General features: G+C 45.8%; 1 protein-coding gene across 1 annotated transcript; it reads right to left on the bottom strand.

Moving 5' to 3' along the window:
* Positions 1–6,197: 6,197 nt before the first annotated feature.
* On the bottom strand, positions 6,198–9,539 carry TMEM213 (transmembrane protein 213). Its single transcript, XM_042890350.1, has 3 exons — positions 9,379–9,539; positions 7,700–7,765; positions 6,198–6,648 (listed from the first exon to the last, which is right to left on the bottom strand). The coding sequence occupies exons 1-3, from the start codon at positions 9,458–9,460 to the stop codon at positions 6,479–6,481; spliced, it is 318 nt and encodes a 105-aa protein (XP_042746284.1). The 5' UTR covers positions 9,461–9,539; the 3' UTR covers positions 6,198–6,478.
* Between the last annotated feature and the right edge of the window lie 5,416 nt (positions 9,540–14,955).

A 14,955-nucleotide genomic window follows, 5' to 3' on the forward strand; every position in this document is an offset into this window, starting at 1 on the left:
CATACACTCACATTCTCTGAGGTATGGGTGATTTGGGCATACACAAACTCACGAGCCCATTACAGTATTTGTTGGCCTTTGCAACCCTTAATAAAATGGTTTCAGGTAAGTCACATTACATTGTCTGAGGAACTCTTATTGCCCAGCATTTCCATTGATGATGTTGATCCACGTGACAGTTCCTTTGAGCTTGATGATGGCTCCTTTAAACAAAAACACTTCAAAAAGATTACAGATTAAGATTTTCCCATTTAAAGGATTTATAGATGCATGGCAAAGTGTTTACATTATTGGTATATTTTGCTATTCTCCACCAAAAAGTGGAAGAGAATTTTCTAGGGTGCTGGAAACCACATTCTTGCTTTTGCAGCGTGTGGTAAAGCTGCAGAGAAGTTAGTGGAAGTTTTTCTTACTTCCAGAAGACAGCATCAGTGATGCAGCATTATCTACAACAGTCACATCTCCACCTGGGAGCAAAGGGTACTACTGTCCTGCAGCTTTGCACTGAAGATGCACTTCAGATCAGTGACAGTGAGCAGTTTTTGGTCTTCTATTTAGTGATGAACATCTCACTTAGCACTGTCACATAGCATCTGTACAAAAACATTAGTGTAGGTCAGCTGATGTCTGATAACAAAGTACATTTGAGCCCAAAGAGTGCTGCTTTAGAATAAATGCTGCTAGACTGATGTGGTTTAAACGTATGATATGGGAACAGTCTAGCAAAGAGGTTGCTTTGTAGATATCTCCTTTTTTCCCATTCAGACAAGACAGAGCTGTAGAGGACCTGAAAAAGTACTATAGCTTGTGCTCCAAAAAGTTCCATGGAAAAAATAATTTGGCTGCATGTTTAGTAATGTGATGTGAAAAGTGCAAACTAGGAATGGTTCTCCCTGTGACTCAGCAACCCTGGTTTTGTATGTCGGTACCACTGGCTTTGGCCTTCTGATTAGATAAAGAAATCAGAAAATCTATGGATATAAGAATGTTTTAATGAAAAAAAAAAAGAAACAACAACAACAATCCTTGTTGAGGAGTAACAAAAGAGAGCTTGTGGACGTATCATCACTTGGGAAGTGACTTGATTTTACATGCTGTTTCCCCCTGGATAGGGAATGATGGGATCATTAAGGTTGGCAAAAACCTCCAGGGTCACCCAGTCCAACCACCATCCCATCCCCACCATGCCCACTGACTCCACCACCTCCTTGGGCAGCCTGTGCCACTGCAGCACCACTCTTTCTGAGCAGAAATGTTTCTAATATCTGACCTGAAGACAATGAAATTACGAGATAGGACTTTTTGCTTTGTTGCAACCAGCAGTGGGTGCAGCTGTAGACGGGAAACAAAGGGAGGAAACCTATTTTTGAATATATGGCCAATAATAGAGGGAAAGCTGAAATGAATAAATAGTTTGGAAGATAACCCAGCAAAGATCATCGAGGTAGAAAAAAGTTTTATCTTGGGCTTAGAGATTAGAAGAAGGTCTATATATCTGTCTTAAAAGTCGCTCACATGATTTAGTTGCAGGGTGAAATACTGTGCTTAAGTCAGTGTACAAACTTTCATAGAAGTTGTGAATATGTGAAACTTATGGAAGATGTGCTCAACGGGAAGGAGAAGCAGGGGGAACAGGAGTGACTGTAATCACCTGGGAAAAGTTGAAAAGAAAAAGTCACTGGGAAGTTATTGTTGCGTGAAACTGTCTACAGTCCTCAAAGGATTAATTTCAAAATGCCTGGGGGATGAGCTCTCCCAGAGAGCTCTGTTTCTGTGTTTCAGAAGAGTGCTGTGTTTCACCTGTGAGCTCAGGCAGGGAGGGAAGGCAGGATGGATCACTGCGTGCGCTGTGCTTTTATCTTCTTCCCCAGGTGGCAGCTGCTGTGAGACAGAGCTGAGCTGGAGGGACCTTAAATCCCACCTTGCTGTTGTTGCAGTGGGGTTTCTCCAGCCTGTTGCATCTTCGTCTGAATTAAGTAATAAATCCCCAGGCTTTTTTGGTTCCCTGAATTGGCAGGTAGAGGACCTTCGAAAAGATGGAAATGGAGGGCTTGGGACTGACACAGCTTGAGTGGTGATGGTTGTTCATGCTGTCCCCAAAATGTGTCTTGCACCTTTACATACTTCACCCCTGGCAGTAGCATTTGGGAAAACATACACTTACATAGTCTTTAGTTCTCCAGCCTTTCTAGCAAAGAACACTATCAAAAGCAGAGTGTGAGATTTGGAAAAGAGTTTTATGTCCACAAGACCTAGGGGCCCATAGGTGATTATTTGTGGTGGGTAAGCAAAATGGTTAACTGAATGTGTCTCTAGATTTCCTACCTTCAAAGTGTGCAAGAAAGGTCTGCAAGTCTCTTCAAGCTGTATTTTTTTCCAGTTTGTTGGTACACTGGGAGACAACAGTGCACTGTTTAACCTCGTACCTATTTCTGGGAAGTTATACCAAAATAGGAGCTGGGAATAAAAGCTCTTTGAGAAGTGCGTATTTGATTCTGGGAAAGAAATCTGCAGTTGGGCTTGAATTTCACAGGAGAGGCTGCTGCCACTGGTACCACAAAATGAGGATCTGGAACGTAGAGAGGAGAGAGGGTGGCTGCTTCCCAGGATTTCCTGAATTTCATTCTTTGCCTGTAATTAATTATAGTAATATTATGAAATTCTAGTCTTTGTAGCGGCTTTATCAAAACTCCTACCAATTCCCAGCACAGTGGAACTTTTCTTATGAATTTAACCTCTGTATTTTTCTCTGTGAGTGGGAACCTCTGATGCTTGCCAGTTTTCATCCCTCTGGTGATTTTGCAAAGTGTAATCATTGTAAAATGCAATTGCTTAATATGTAGCTCATTCACTAAAACCCCAAGGATAAGAGGCAGTGAGTAATGTGAGTCATTACCGGAGCAATAGTTTCTAAAGAGATGAAGAGTCATGCATCACATATCAATCAATTTAGACTTCAATTAAGAATTTATAAAAATCACTGGTCAGATGTGATCGATATTGTTCCCAGGCAAATTAAAGTAGCTTCCCTGGAGTCGTGCATTGCTTCTGATGTTTCTCTCAGGCAGTATTAGAAGTGCTGAATGGTTCCATGCTCCCTTCTGCTCTGTGTATTGAGATACCTGTACAGCAGTAGCTCTCCCAAGCATTTTCAGTCAGCCATCCAGTTTCCAGCTACTTTGGCTGTGTTTGTACTGAGCCATAAGAACTGGAGTAGATTGCTTTTCCTTCTTCTTCCACTGAAGAACTTTTTGGTGCGAGGACAGAATTTGACTGATCAATGTGCTGCAGATGACTGCAGTGTTAAGATTTCCATCATCATTCTGAGAGGGTAGTGGGTGGTTTAATGGGTGATATGAGCCAACATTTTATTTTTTTACATGCCTTGAGATGTCTGAGAGCCTAAAAGTAGCTTGGTGCTACGGCATAGTATGGGCATCAAAGTTTAACACAGGAAAAATGAGGTACACACATCGATAAATTATTAATTATGTTTTGTTTCCAGGTTTTCATGTAAGAATGAAAACTATATGCTTCCTGAATTGCAGTGGGAAAAATAAAACACTAAAAAGAGGGCATGTGCTGTTGATTGTATGGGTACTAGTGTAGCTCCATTAATGGAACAGGGATTGGACTGCAATACATGAATTGGGGATAATAGTACTATTTCAGCTATAATACTTTAAGAGGTGTTCTACTAGGTGTCAGTGATAGTGTTAGGAATATGAGATAACATGAAATAAATGAGTCTATGACCTGGCTAATGGATTACATTTTTAAGATGGTGTACTGTAGAGAAAGCTTTAGAAGGGTCTGTTGTGGTAGGACGAGGGGAAATGGTTTCAAACTAAAAGAGTGGAGATTTACATAAGGATAAGGATATAAGGAAGATGTTTTTTTCAGTAAGTGCGGTGAGGCACTGCCAGAGGTTGCACAGAGAGGTGGCGGATACCTCAGCCCTAGAGACACTCAAGGCCAGGCTGGAGGGGCTCTGAGAACCTGATCTAGCTGTGGGTGTCCCTGTTCATTGCAGGGGCATTGGACAAGATGGCCTTTTAGAGTCCTTTGCAACTCAAATCACAGAATCACAGAATGGCCAGGGTTGGAAGGGACCTCAAGGATTATGAATCTCAAGGATCGTGAATCTCCAGCCCCCCTGCCACAGGCAGGGCCACCAACTTTCCCATTTAATACTAAACCAGGCTGCCCAGGGCCCCACCTGACCTGGCCTTGAACACCTTCAGGGATGGGGCACTCACAACCTCTCTGGGCAGCCTGATGATTCTATGAACTTGTACTTAAAAAACACACATTTTACTGTGACTTGGTTTGTTTTAAAATAGGGAAAATATAGTCCATAAGATCTTCTACTGTGTGAGTTCCTCATCTGATAGTATTCCAGGAAATGTAGCAGCAGGCCATGGATGGAGTAAAATTAGGATGCTACATTTTAGGAAAGCTAACTTCCAGTTCTTTAAGGAGTTAGTCAACAAAGAGGGTGAGGGAGGTGATCCTGCCCATCTACTCTGCGCTGATGAGGCCTCATCTGGAGTGCTGCATTCAGGTGTGGAGTTCTCAGTACAGAAGACCTGTTAGAGTACATGGAGTACTCAGTACATAGACCTGTTAGAGGGTGTCCAGAAGAGGGCCACAAAAATGATCCAAGGGATGGAACAACTCTCCTATGGAGGAGGATCTCCAGGACAGGCTGAGAGAAGTGGGGCTGTTCAGCCTGGAGAAGAGAAGGCTGCAAGGTGACCTGAGAGCGGCCTTTCAGTGTCTAAAGGGGAGCTACAGGAAAGAAGGGGACGGACTCTTTAGCAGGGTCTGTGGTGACAGAACCACAGGAAATGTCTTCAAGCTTAAAAAGGGGAGATTTAAGTTAGACATAGGGAAACAGTCTTTTACAGTGCGAGTGGTGTGGCGCTGGAATGGGTTGTCCAGAGATGTGGTTGATGCCCCATCCCTGGAGACTTTCAAGGCAAGGATGGACCAGGCTCTGAGCTACCTGATCTAGCTGTGCGTGTCCCTGCTTATTGCGGGGAAGCTGGACTAGAGGGCTTTTGAAGGTCTCTTCCAACTCTAAAGATTCTATGATTCCCTAGAAAGGATGTCTTTTTCTCAGTGTCTAACTTGTACTCATTCCTGTGGAAAGCTGATAAGTTTGCACCAGTTTGAACAGGCGTAGAACTGTTCTGATTGAATGAATGCCTAGTTGTGCAAGAAATAATCTGAGTCTTAAACTGATTTGTATATTTTCTAACCTAAAAAGTTATATATTGGTAAGCAGATGTGAAACTTTAATGTTATCTAGCAGATACAAATCTCCTCTGTAGCTTTCTCTGGTTTAAGGATAGTCTTTTGTGTTTTATTTCAGTTGGTCTCTAGGAGGTTTGCTATTCTATATATGACTCTACGGGTTTCATGCTGATTTATGGTTTTAATAATAGACAAATACTGTCCCAAATAAGATGATTTGACTGTAGTGAGGCAAACACTGCTGTGTGAATATTTCTCATTAAGATCATGTTTCTAGCAATTTGGATGGGGTAATTCCTTACTGATATAAGCTCGATCAACATAAAGTAGGATTAAAACAGTCAGTGGGAATCCTTTCATGGAGAAGAGTGTTTATTATCATCTTATGTAAATAGAACCAGTGTTGTGCCTGAGTTGGACATACTGGCTTAAAATCCATTTGCAATGGTGTAGTGTGTCTTAATTATTTCGACAGGTGCAAGCCAAGTAGATACAACCAATATGTTAACCTCCCACAAAGCAGTTCATGTATACATTGCAGTGGAATAATTAGTTCTAATTTTGAACCAGCCCAAACAAGCCTCAAGTTTCCAAAACAGAGTCTCTCTTGGTGTCAGTAAACACTTTGGTTTAGCAAACAGAAGTTACTCAGTATAACCAATGAGTTGCATTCTTTTAGTGATACAGCCTGGCCCACAGCTTAGTTCTGAATCTCATGATGTTGATCCTTCAGAAACCAGCCCAATGCTCTTTCAAATCCCAAGGCTGTTCTGGGTTGTCTCAGGGCAGGGAGCCTAGTACCAGGTCCTTCAGGGTCTGATTTACCCTCAGGACAGGTTTGGATGGGCTCAGAAAAATGACGGAGTGTAGAGTCACCATCCCTGGAGGTGTTCAGAAAACGTATGGATGTGGCACTGAGTGACATGGTTAGTGGGCATGGTGGGGACAGGCTGACAGTAGGACTAGATGATCTCAGTGATCTTTCCAACCTTGATGATTCTATGATACTAAATGTTGTCTATGTGCATTGGGATGTGCATGGTGGCCAGCTTGGGTCAGCAGCTCCGGCATTCCAGGAAGGACGGAGCCGCAGCAGATACCCCACTTACGTGTGGAGTTCTTTTAGCTGAAGGCAAGTTCTTTTCTGTTTCTCAGGAAGTGATAGAAATGCTTTGTCAGTCTGTCTGAACCTCACTGCTGCTCACTGACTTGCCCTGCTTCAGGCTACCAAATATTTGGGCTCATCAGGACGGAGTTTCATGACCTTTTCCACACAGAGAAGAATGAGAGTCAGAAACCAGAGGCTCCAGCCAACAGCTGCTGCAATCCATCCGTAATCATCCACACCAGTTGGACAGCACACTGCTGCTAGTGTGCAGAAGTCTACCTCTGGAGGAGAAGAAATGAAGTGAGCTGATGGGAGGCTAAGTACAAAGCAGGTTTTCTTTGCTAGAAGGTAGGTGAGATGCTGACATCACAGTCTGCCCCACGGCCTGTCACTCTACCTTTGGGCATTTTTCCCCTAAGCTTGGTTCTTAACCTCAAGGGTGGCAATATTCAGTTTCATCTATGTGTTTTCAAACTTAGTCAGTCCCAGCCGGCCAAACACATGAGCTGGTCCCCTTACCACTGCACCCTCCATTGCTGAAATCTTTCAGAATACCTAGTTAGCATCTGCCATATGTTTTCCATCACAAGGGCACAGTGATGATACCCAGCTGGGTTCTGAGGCAGGAATATCAAAAGGAACCTAAGGGACCAAAATGTCCCTCAGCTCCTTGGGCTGAGATGGAAACTGAGCATGAAACCTCAGAGCCCAGGAGAGCTGGAGCAGCCAGAACAGCCTTACAGCTACATGCACTGCATGTTGCAATGCTAATGCATATCTGCTTGTCTGCTGTGGAAAGCAAATGCCTCCTGATCTTGGTACAGGGAAGCTGTCCTCTTGTATGTTGACAAGAAAAGGCAAGATCAGATGTTCCTCAGTTGCTCTCATTCAAGTGCATTATGCTGGACCATATTCTTATGCATTGGCCTTCAGAGTGTGCAGTAGCATTGCCTTGTGCTGTAGAGAACAGCTTTTCCCACCAGTAAACAAATTGCTCAGAGAGGGGAGAGGGACTCTCGTCTCCTGTACATACGTCATCCTTTGAAGTAGCATATCTCTATTGGTACATGTACTGCAATTCAGGAAGTGCAGGACTTTGGGCTGTTTCATGTTCAGGATGGAGGAAAACTGTGAGAGGACGGGATCTCAGGTTGCCTAAGCCTGACTGACTGGGGAAGTCTTGGAAATGCTTCCTAGAGTTTTACCTGCAACTGAAGCTTTGATAACACCAGATTATAACAGACAAACTGTTCTCCAGGAGAGCCTCTCCAGGGAACTGTATAGTCTCCTTACCTGGCTTTATCATGGTAGTAACGATTTACGAAGACTTACTAAGACATGGCGGTTCATACTCGACTGCGTGCATGGTGCTTGTTGATATGTTGGAGACTCCAGCTGCTGTCAGAAGAAAAGCACCGGAGGAAAGCAGAGCTCATTAACCAGCTCAGGCTGGAAAAATACAACATGCAGATATAGGTAAAGGAAGGAGAGGGGCTTCAGCGAAGATTTTGCCTCTTTAACCTGCTTCCTACCTAGAATCAGAGCACACTGACACTTCAGTGCACAGCTGCCTCTGGTCTGCAGCCCTCCAAATCTGTACACAGCGTCAAAGGGCAAAGCCTTCTCAGGCCTTCCACTTTCCCCCAGCCACAATGCAGACCTCAGAGTGCTGCAGGATGGCATGCAGGGATGGCTGAGGGAATGCCCATGTGGGAGAAGCATAGGCTGCTGCAGGCTCTGTGCATGAGCACCAAGCCACTGCAGAAGGAAGGGAGTCAAAGAAATATCTCCTCCTGGGCCACTACAAGCAGCAGCCCAGCTTGAGTTCGGCCAGATGAAATATTCCATGCTGAAATGGTGCTCTGCAGAGGCATAAGAATAACAGCCTGAACAGGCTGCTGCAGTAAGGGCTGCTGCATGCAAGCACGGAGGCTCCAATAGGCTCCTGGTCCAGAGACTGAGCAGGGGCTGTGAGAGAGCTATTTCCAGTCAAACCATCACTCTGATCTGACAACATGGAATATGACAGGGAGCAAAATTAAGTTCCAGCTTGATTTCATGAAAGACTTTAAAGTAGTATCTCGGGTTTAACTCTAGCTCAGGAGAACAAAACAGACCAAGCCTTTGTTTTGAATTTGGTATCTTTCAAGCAACAGTGAATAAAATAAGGTTGTCCTGCAGAAGGTTCCCCCCTTGGGGTGCTGACTTTCAGTTTCACGTCATCAAGGCCACAGCTTCCCTTACTTCTTCCCAGTGGGAAGTGGGTCTATGGGCAGCCTCCTCCAAGGCAGGGTCGGAATGCTCCTCATTCCTCCCCAGCTCTGCTAGAACTTGCTGAATGACCTTGGCTATGCCCATAACTTATTTTCTGGGTTAATAAGTACCTTACAGGAGCACTGAAAGAAACATTTAGACCTCAGCATGACCTGTGGAAGAAAGCACTGCAGTGCACAGTGTTCATGTTTATAGATGTGGAAGCCCAAAGGACAGGCTGTCAGATCAAGCCCATTTTTAAGCATGTGGTTGATCTCCTCTGGTGCCAGTATACAAATGTGGGCAGTATCATGATGAGACAGGTCTCATTTACATTAAGGCTTTAGGCAGCTTCTCCAACTAAGAGGGCTGCAAAGCCAGATTTCCTGCAAAAAGCATCTACTCACAGCTAAACTAGACTACACAGCCTCCTGGGAGATATTCCAAGAGGTCTCCTGCCTCAGCAAGTGAAGGCCAAGAAACAGTGGTCCCCTGTCTCATTGCCATTCAGCAGAGCAACTTGCAGCTCAGTCACATTTGTAGTGGATTTGTAAATAGCTGGCAGAAAGGTGCTGTGATCAAACACATTGTGTAAGTCTCATCAGGATTAAGAAATTCCATCTCTTTACACTTTTTGGATGAGACAAGGGAGCCCACCTTGTTTCTAAAAAACAAGCAGTGGGAAATACCTTTAGATGTAGAGAGGAGTGGGAGAAAAGTGAGGGTACAGAAAGTGAAGCACAAGAGAAAAGAAATACCTGCAGAACAGGAGCACTGGAGCACAGTGGTGAAGAAGAGCATGAAGAGGGCTGTCCAGGGCTCATGGGAGGAAAGCATCATGCCAGAGGTCCAGCTTCTGCTGAGCAGCTGCAAGGATCAGCATGCCAATTCTGGCAGCAATGGTTCAGCAAATCCTAGATACACTGCATGCAGGGCAGAGGGTGGAGCAAAGAAGCTTCCTGCTGCCAGGACACCTTGAACCTCCCTACCACAACAGGGTGAGGAAATAGAAGGGCTCTGACCACAACAGCCCTGAAAAGTGGTGGATATGAGTACCAGTGCAGCTGTAGGGCCCCTGAAGGTCAAACCTGACAATTTCACCCCTGGACCTACTGCAGCCTGAGGGAATAAAAGCCTCTGGAGCCAGCCCTGCCAGCGGGATCCTCAGGCAGCTGCTGTCCTCCTAGTCTCCTTTTGATCCTGCAAACAAGGTTTGAAAGTGCTGGGAGGCACTGAGCATCATCAGGACAGGGAATTTGTTTTCCCATGGCTCTGATTTGGCGTGCTGAATTGATTCTACCCCAGTCAAGCTGCCTGGCAGCAATGATTCTTTGGAAGATCTGTATGGAAGCCTACAGAAGCAATCTGGTCCCACTTGTACAGCAAATGCTGAGTTAACAGAGGATATGGACACTTTTCCATCAAAAATGGGCTGAAACCAACTGCTCTGTGTAGACTACCAGCATCTATCACGCAGTAACAACATCCTTCCCTTAACTATCTGAGACGTGATGGGTTGGATTACTGCTTCAGGCTATGGAGCTCTCTGCTAAGGAGAAGCCCCCACCATCCTCACCTCATAAGCGCAGTTGAGTCACTGCCTCCACTGTCCTCAGATGATGCTGAAAGAGCTTTTACTTCTCCTCCTGTAGTAATGCCACCTTCTTGCTATCACAGCACAGCTCCATCTGTCAGGAAGAACCACGCTACCAAAGTACTTGTGGTATTGCCTTGGTCTGATGGGCACCACACATTGCCAAGAGTTCCCCAGACTCTTGGTTGTGCTGCTCCTTTTGTTATTCATCATGATGTCCTAGAATCATAGAATCACATAATGGCTTGGGTTGGAAGGGACCTTAAAGACCATTGAGCTCTAACCCACTGCCATGGGCAGGGTTGCCACCCACCAGATCAGGCTGCCCATTCATGTCCTTCCTAAAGAAAGCTTCAGGGAATAAATCAGGGAGAAACCATAGCAAGAGGTGGGCTGCACAGGTTGTCGTGCTTCTCAGTAGTGGCCCCCAGTGATTTTAGGTGCTGATCATAGAATCAAAGAATTCTAAGAGTTGGAAGGGACCTCTGGAGGCCATCTAATCCAACTCCCCTGCAATGAATGGGGACACCACAGTTAGATCAGGTTGCCCAGGGCCTTATTCAGCCTCACCTTGAAAGTCTCCAGGGACAGAGCATCAACCACATCACTGGGTGACCTGTGTGAAGATGAATTTATTTGGTGTGTGCAGCCATCGTGTTTCCATGTTTCCATGGGGTGAGCCAGCCCAAGGGGAGGCAGAGGCATGTGTACTTTGCATAGCTCCATTCCCAGGTATCAGGGTGGGTATCCCTCACTTCCAGCTGTGGCCACCTCTGTGTAGTGCTACCTCCATCCCCTAGCCTGCCCTTTTCATGCCCCAAGCATGCTCTGCTCCCTATCAGCACCTTGCAAAGCATTCCCCTGGACAAAGGCCTAACTCAGCTGCAGAACAAGGCAGGGCAGCTGAAAAGGACATGAACATCGTCCTTGTCCCCCTGTTGTGTCAACACAGCACAAGGTATGGAGGAGTCACAGCTGCCACCAGCCAGTCTGTGGCAGCTGCCTCCCAGTACCATGGGCCCTGTCCTTTGGCTGGTGACCAGGAGTGGCCGTGATGTGTCCCACTGGGCCAGTAGCATGTCCTGCTCAGCTGGCATCATGCTGAATGCGTGACCCCAGTGCTGGTGGCCCTTGGCATAGATAAGCACATGTTACGGCAAGAAACACACTGTAAAAACGCTCCTATTGCTCAGGGTTGCTTGGAGGTGGCCTGTAGGACATCACCACATCTGCTCGGTTCTGTGCCTAAGTCCCTTCATGACAATTTTCTCTAATTTGTGCTTTTATCTGAGCATGCTGTTGCATCAAAGCTAAACAAAAGCCCCACTCTCTGCTGGGAAGGCAGGTCTGCTTGCTTCCAGCTCCACCTGTCCCTCCTGAATCTCTCAACCATAGCTCCTGCTGAAAGTCGACCTGGCAGTTAATTTTGCAGAAATAATGAGCACCAAAGCGTTCTGTGCAGAACAGAATGTTTAAGGGGAAATTAAAGATGAAACAGCCCTGCTATTACAAGAATGAATGGCGTATCTTTTGAATTTTAACTCTTACCAGTCTACTCTGCGTCAGCTTGCAGGTAAACATGTCCACTTTGAGGGATGCCGAAAATGTTTTTCACAGCTAACATAATGTATTTCTTCTCCTCTCCAATGTTTGCTTCCTCTGTAGTTCTCAGAAGGGGCTTGCTCCGAAGTCTTCTGAAGCAGAGAAAAGGCTGTGTTTGGCTTCAGTGACTTTTGGATAGGACTGGAAATGAAGGCTTAGCTTGATAAGTTCAGGCACAACAAGAGCTCTAGGAAATCATCTTCTGACACAGATTTGGATTTGTTTCATTTCTTATTTCATACTTCAGTGCTGTGACTGTCCACAGAGTGATAAGGCTCTCCAAAGCTTTCCCTCACTTGCTTCCTATGCTCTTGTGCACGTACACTTCACAAGATATGCCTCTGCTTTACTTACTTTATTATGTACTTCCACTCCTCTCCCCTTAGAGACTGTTGCACAGTATGTAGGGCTGCTGGTTTGCTTTCCCAATCACTATTAAGGAGATAATGCATACTAATGGTATGTGAAATAATTTCTTTACTGTCAGGGTGATGGAGCACTTTTACACATTGCCCAGAGAGGTTGTGGAGTCTCCTTCTGTGGAGATATTCAAGACTTTGAATATCTAGGTTTGGATACCAGCCTGTGCGACCTTTTGTAGGGTACCTGCTTTGGCAGGGATTTGGACCCAAGTTGGATCTCTTGTGGTTCCTTCCAACCCCTGCAATTCTGTGATTCTGTGTTTTGTTCCAGAATGAAGTTTCTTTGCTGAACAAGATTATACCCCTGGCACATCACCACTGGGTGTGGTTCTCAGGAAGTTATTATACATCCTCACTCTGTCTATAAATATATTTCCTGTTTGTATATGCAGCATGTTTATATTTGGTGTTCCAAGTGAAATCTTATTGCTGCTGCAACCCTGTTGTCTCCCTGAAGTGACCAACATGCCAGGAACTGAGCAGTATCTCTGTGTTTAACAAAGAGCAAAAACACACAACCTGTGAGCACAGCAGACCAGATGGACCATTTCTAGGCATGTAAATGGTACAAGGACAAATCCCTTCTTTGTGTAAGACACTTGCGACCAGCTTAACTTCACCCTGCTCTGGTTTCTTCCTACCCATGGGACTGGCACTGAGCTGCATCAGGAGATGGTCAGGTAGGGGTTAGCAACAGGCTCTGCACCAGAAGGTGGTTGGGCACTGGAAAAGGTTCCCCAGAGTAGTGGATACAGCTAAGAGCTGCTGGAGTTCAAGGGTCCTTCAGATAATACTCTCAGACATATGTCTGATTTTTGCATGGTGCTGTGTGGAGCCAGGAGTTGGACTTGATGATTCTTGTGTGTGCCTTCCAACTCAGGATATTCTGTGATTCTACCTGACGTGCTACCCTGGTTAGCTGCTGCAATAGGAGGTAGCTTGGGTGAAGGAAAGCTCACAAATTAATGACCAGCATAGCCACACAAAGCCTCCTGCATGATGGTGCTAAGCATGAAGAGGTAATGTCTGAGATGCTGATCCTGGAGACACCTACAGCTGCATGAAATTCTCCTGGCAGCTGAAAATTAGGACATCCCTACTGTAGTCTATAAGGGATCTCCCTTAGCTTATATGGACAGACTGGAGTTGAGGGCTGGTTGACACTTTCCAGCTGACAATTCTCAACCTATGGAAGGGATCGTGGTACAATCAGCCAAAGAGTAGACTTGTTGGTATGTGCAGATCTATGTTTCATACTTGCTTCGTAGCCAGCACAATCTCCAGGCACAGCTCTAGAAAAGATGTCTCCTTGGAGGGCATGGTACTGTGGGCTGAGCTCCCACCCCAGTGGTCTTCGTAAAGCCTTCAAAACATGGCTTCAAATGGCTTGTAACCTTAAACAGATGAATCCAATGCCACTACTGTGTCTATTTGAGAGAGGGTTGTTCTGGTTACCATCTTCACTGACATGAGGAATGGCTGTCTCAGCTAAAACTATTTGTGAACAGCAGTGTTAAATGATAGAACTGGACAAAGAGGGGGAAAAAGTCCGAGCCACCAGATTTTTATTATTTAAATAAAAGAAGGGGATCTGCTTTCTGTATGCACAGAGAAAAACAACCGCAGCAACTTGCACTTGGCTGTACCCTTTGTGCTTCTCAGCCCTGGCTGGTGTTGCTATCAGATAAATGCTGAGCCCATGGCCCTGCTGTGCCCCCATACTGTCCCAAGAGCAGCTGCCCTCAGCCAGCCTGGCAGCCAGGAAAGGCAACAAGCCCACTGCTGGGGCCGGAGCCTCCCCCGGCTCTTGTGCCTCTCACCGGCATCCGCTGCTTTGCCTGCTGCCAGTGGCAATAATGTGGTCTCTGATAATGAGATTATTATCAAATAATGTTCATACTGCTCAGTGCCAAAGGCATGAAAAAGGAGATGCTTTCTGCTGCTCTCCTCTGCATACAAAGAGGGGGAAAAGGGCAGGAGAGAGCCTTATCCCTGTGCCCTGTGTTCTCTTGCCGCTCAGCCAACCGGATCACGTGGCCAGGGTAGTACAGCTTGCTCTTATGGGTTTTATTCGTTCATTTTGGGTCACTCTGCTTGAGGCAGCATGTTTTGGAAAGCAGCACGGCCCCTCTCCCAGCAGCTGGCCTAGTGGGCAGAGCCACTCCTTGCTACTTTGGAATGGAAAGCTCTGTGTTAGAAAACTCGCTATTGTTCCCAGCCAGCAGAATTGTTCCCTTGGACACACTGTACCCTGCTTGTGGCAGGGCTGCTGGGAACCTATAGAAGTCTGGCTGAGAGAAAGCACTGCTTTAAGGGACACTCTGCAACTTAGGCATAGCCATGCATTTCCTTTGAGCAGGACTCCCTATGGATGTTGTACTCAGAGCAGTGACACAGCCACACTTATTTACTGGGATGTAGCCCTTTCTCCTCTGTCCTCAGTGGGAGCTGTGCCACTGGTTTTGGGAAGAGCAGCTCTTCTATCCAAAGCAGAAGGGCTGTAAAGCCACCTTTCTCCTGCATGCAGCACTCATTACTCCCAGCAGTGAGAACCGTGTTCCTTCTCTTCTTACTGCCCCTATCCAATAGAGCACTTCTGGCACAGCCCCTTGCACCTGTTTTCTTCTCTTCGTTTGAGGAAACACACAAGAAACAGCACAGCAGTTTTCCGCCTCCCTGCTCGCAGACGCTGCGCCCAGCTCTGCAAATGACCTGTT

The sequence above is a fragment of the Lagopus leucura genome, unplaced genomic scaffold (assembly GCF_019238085.1).
Source record: "Lagopus leucura isolate 7727_CA_CO unplaced genomic scaffold, USGS_WTPT01 Super-Scaffold_100159, whole genome shotgun sequence".
Classification (NCBI taxonomy): domain Eukaryota; kingdom Metazoa; phylum Chordata; class Aves; order Galliformes; family Phasianidae; genus Lagopus; species Lagopus leucura.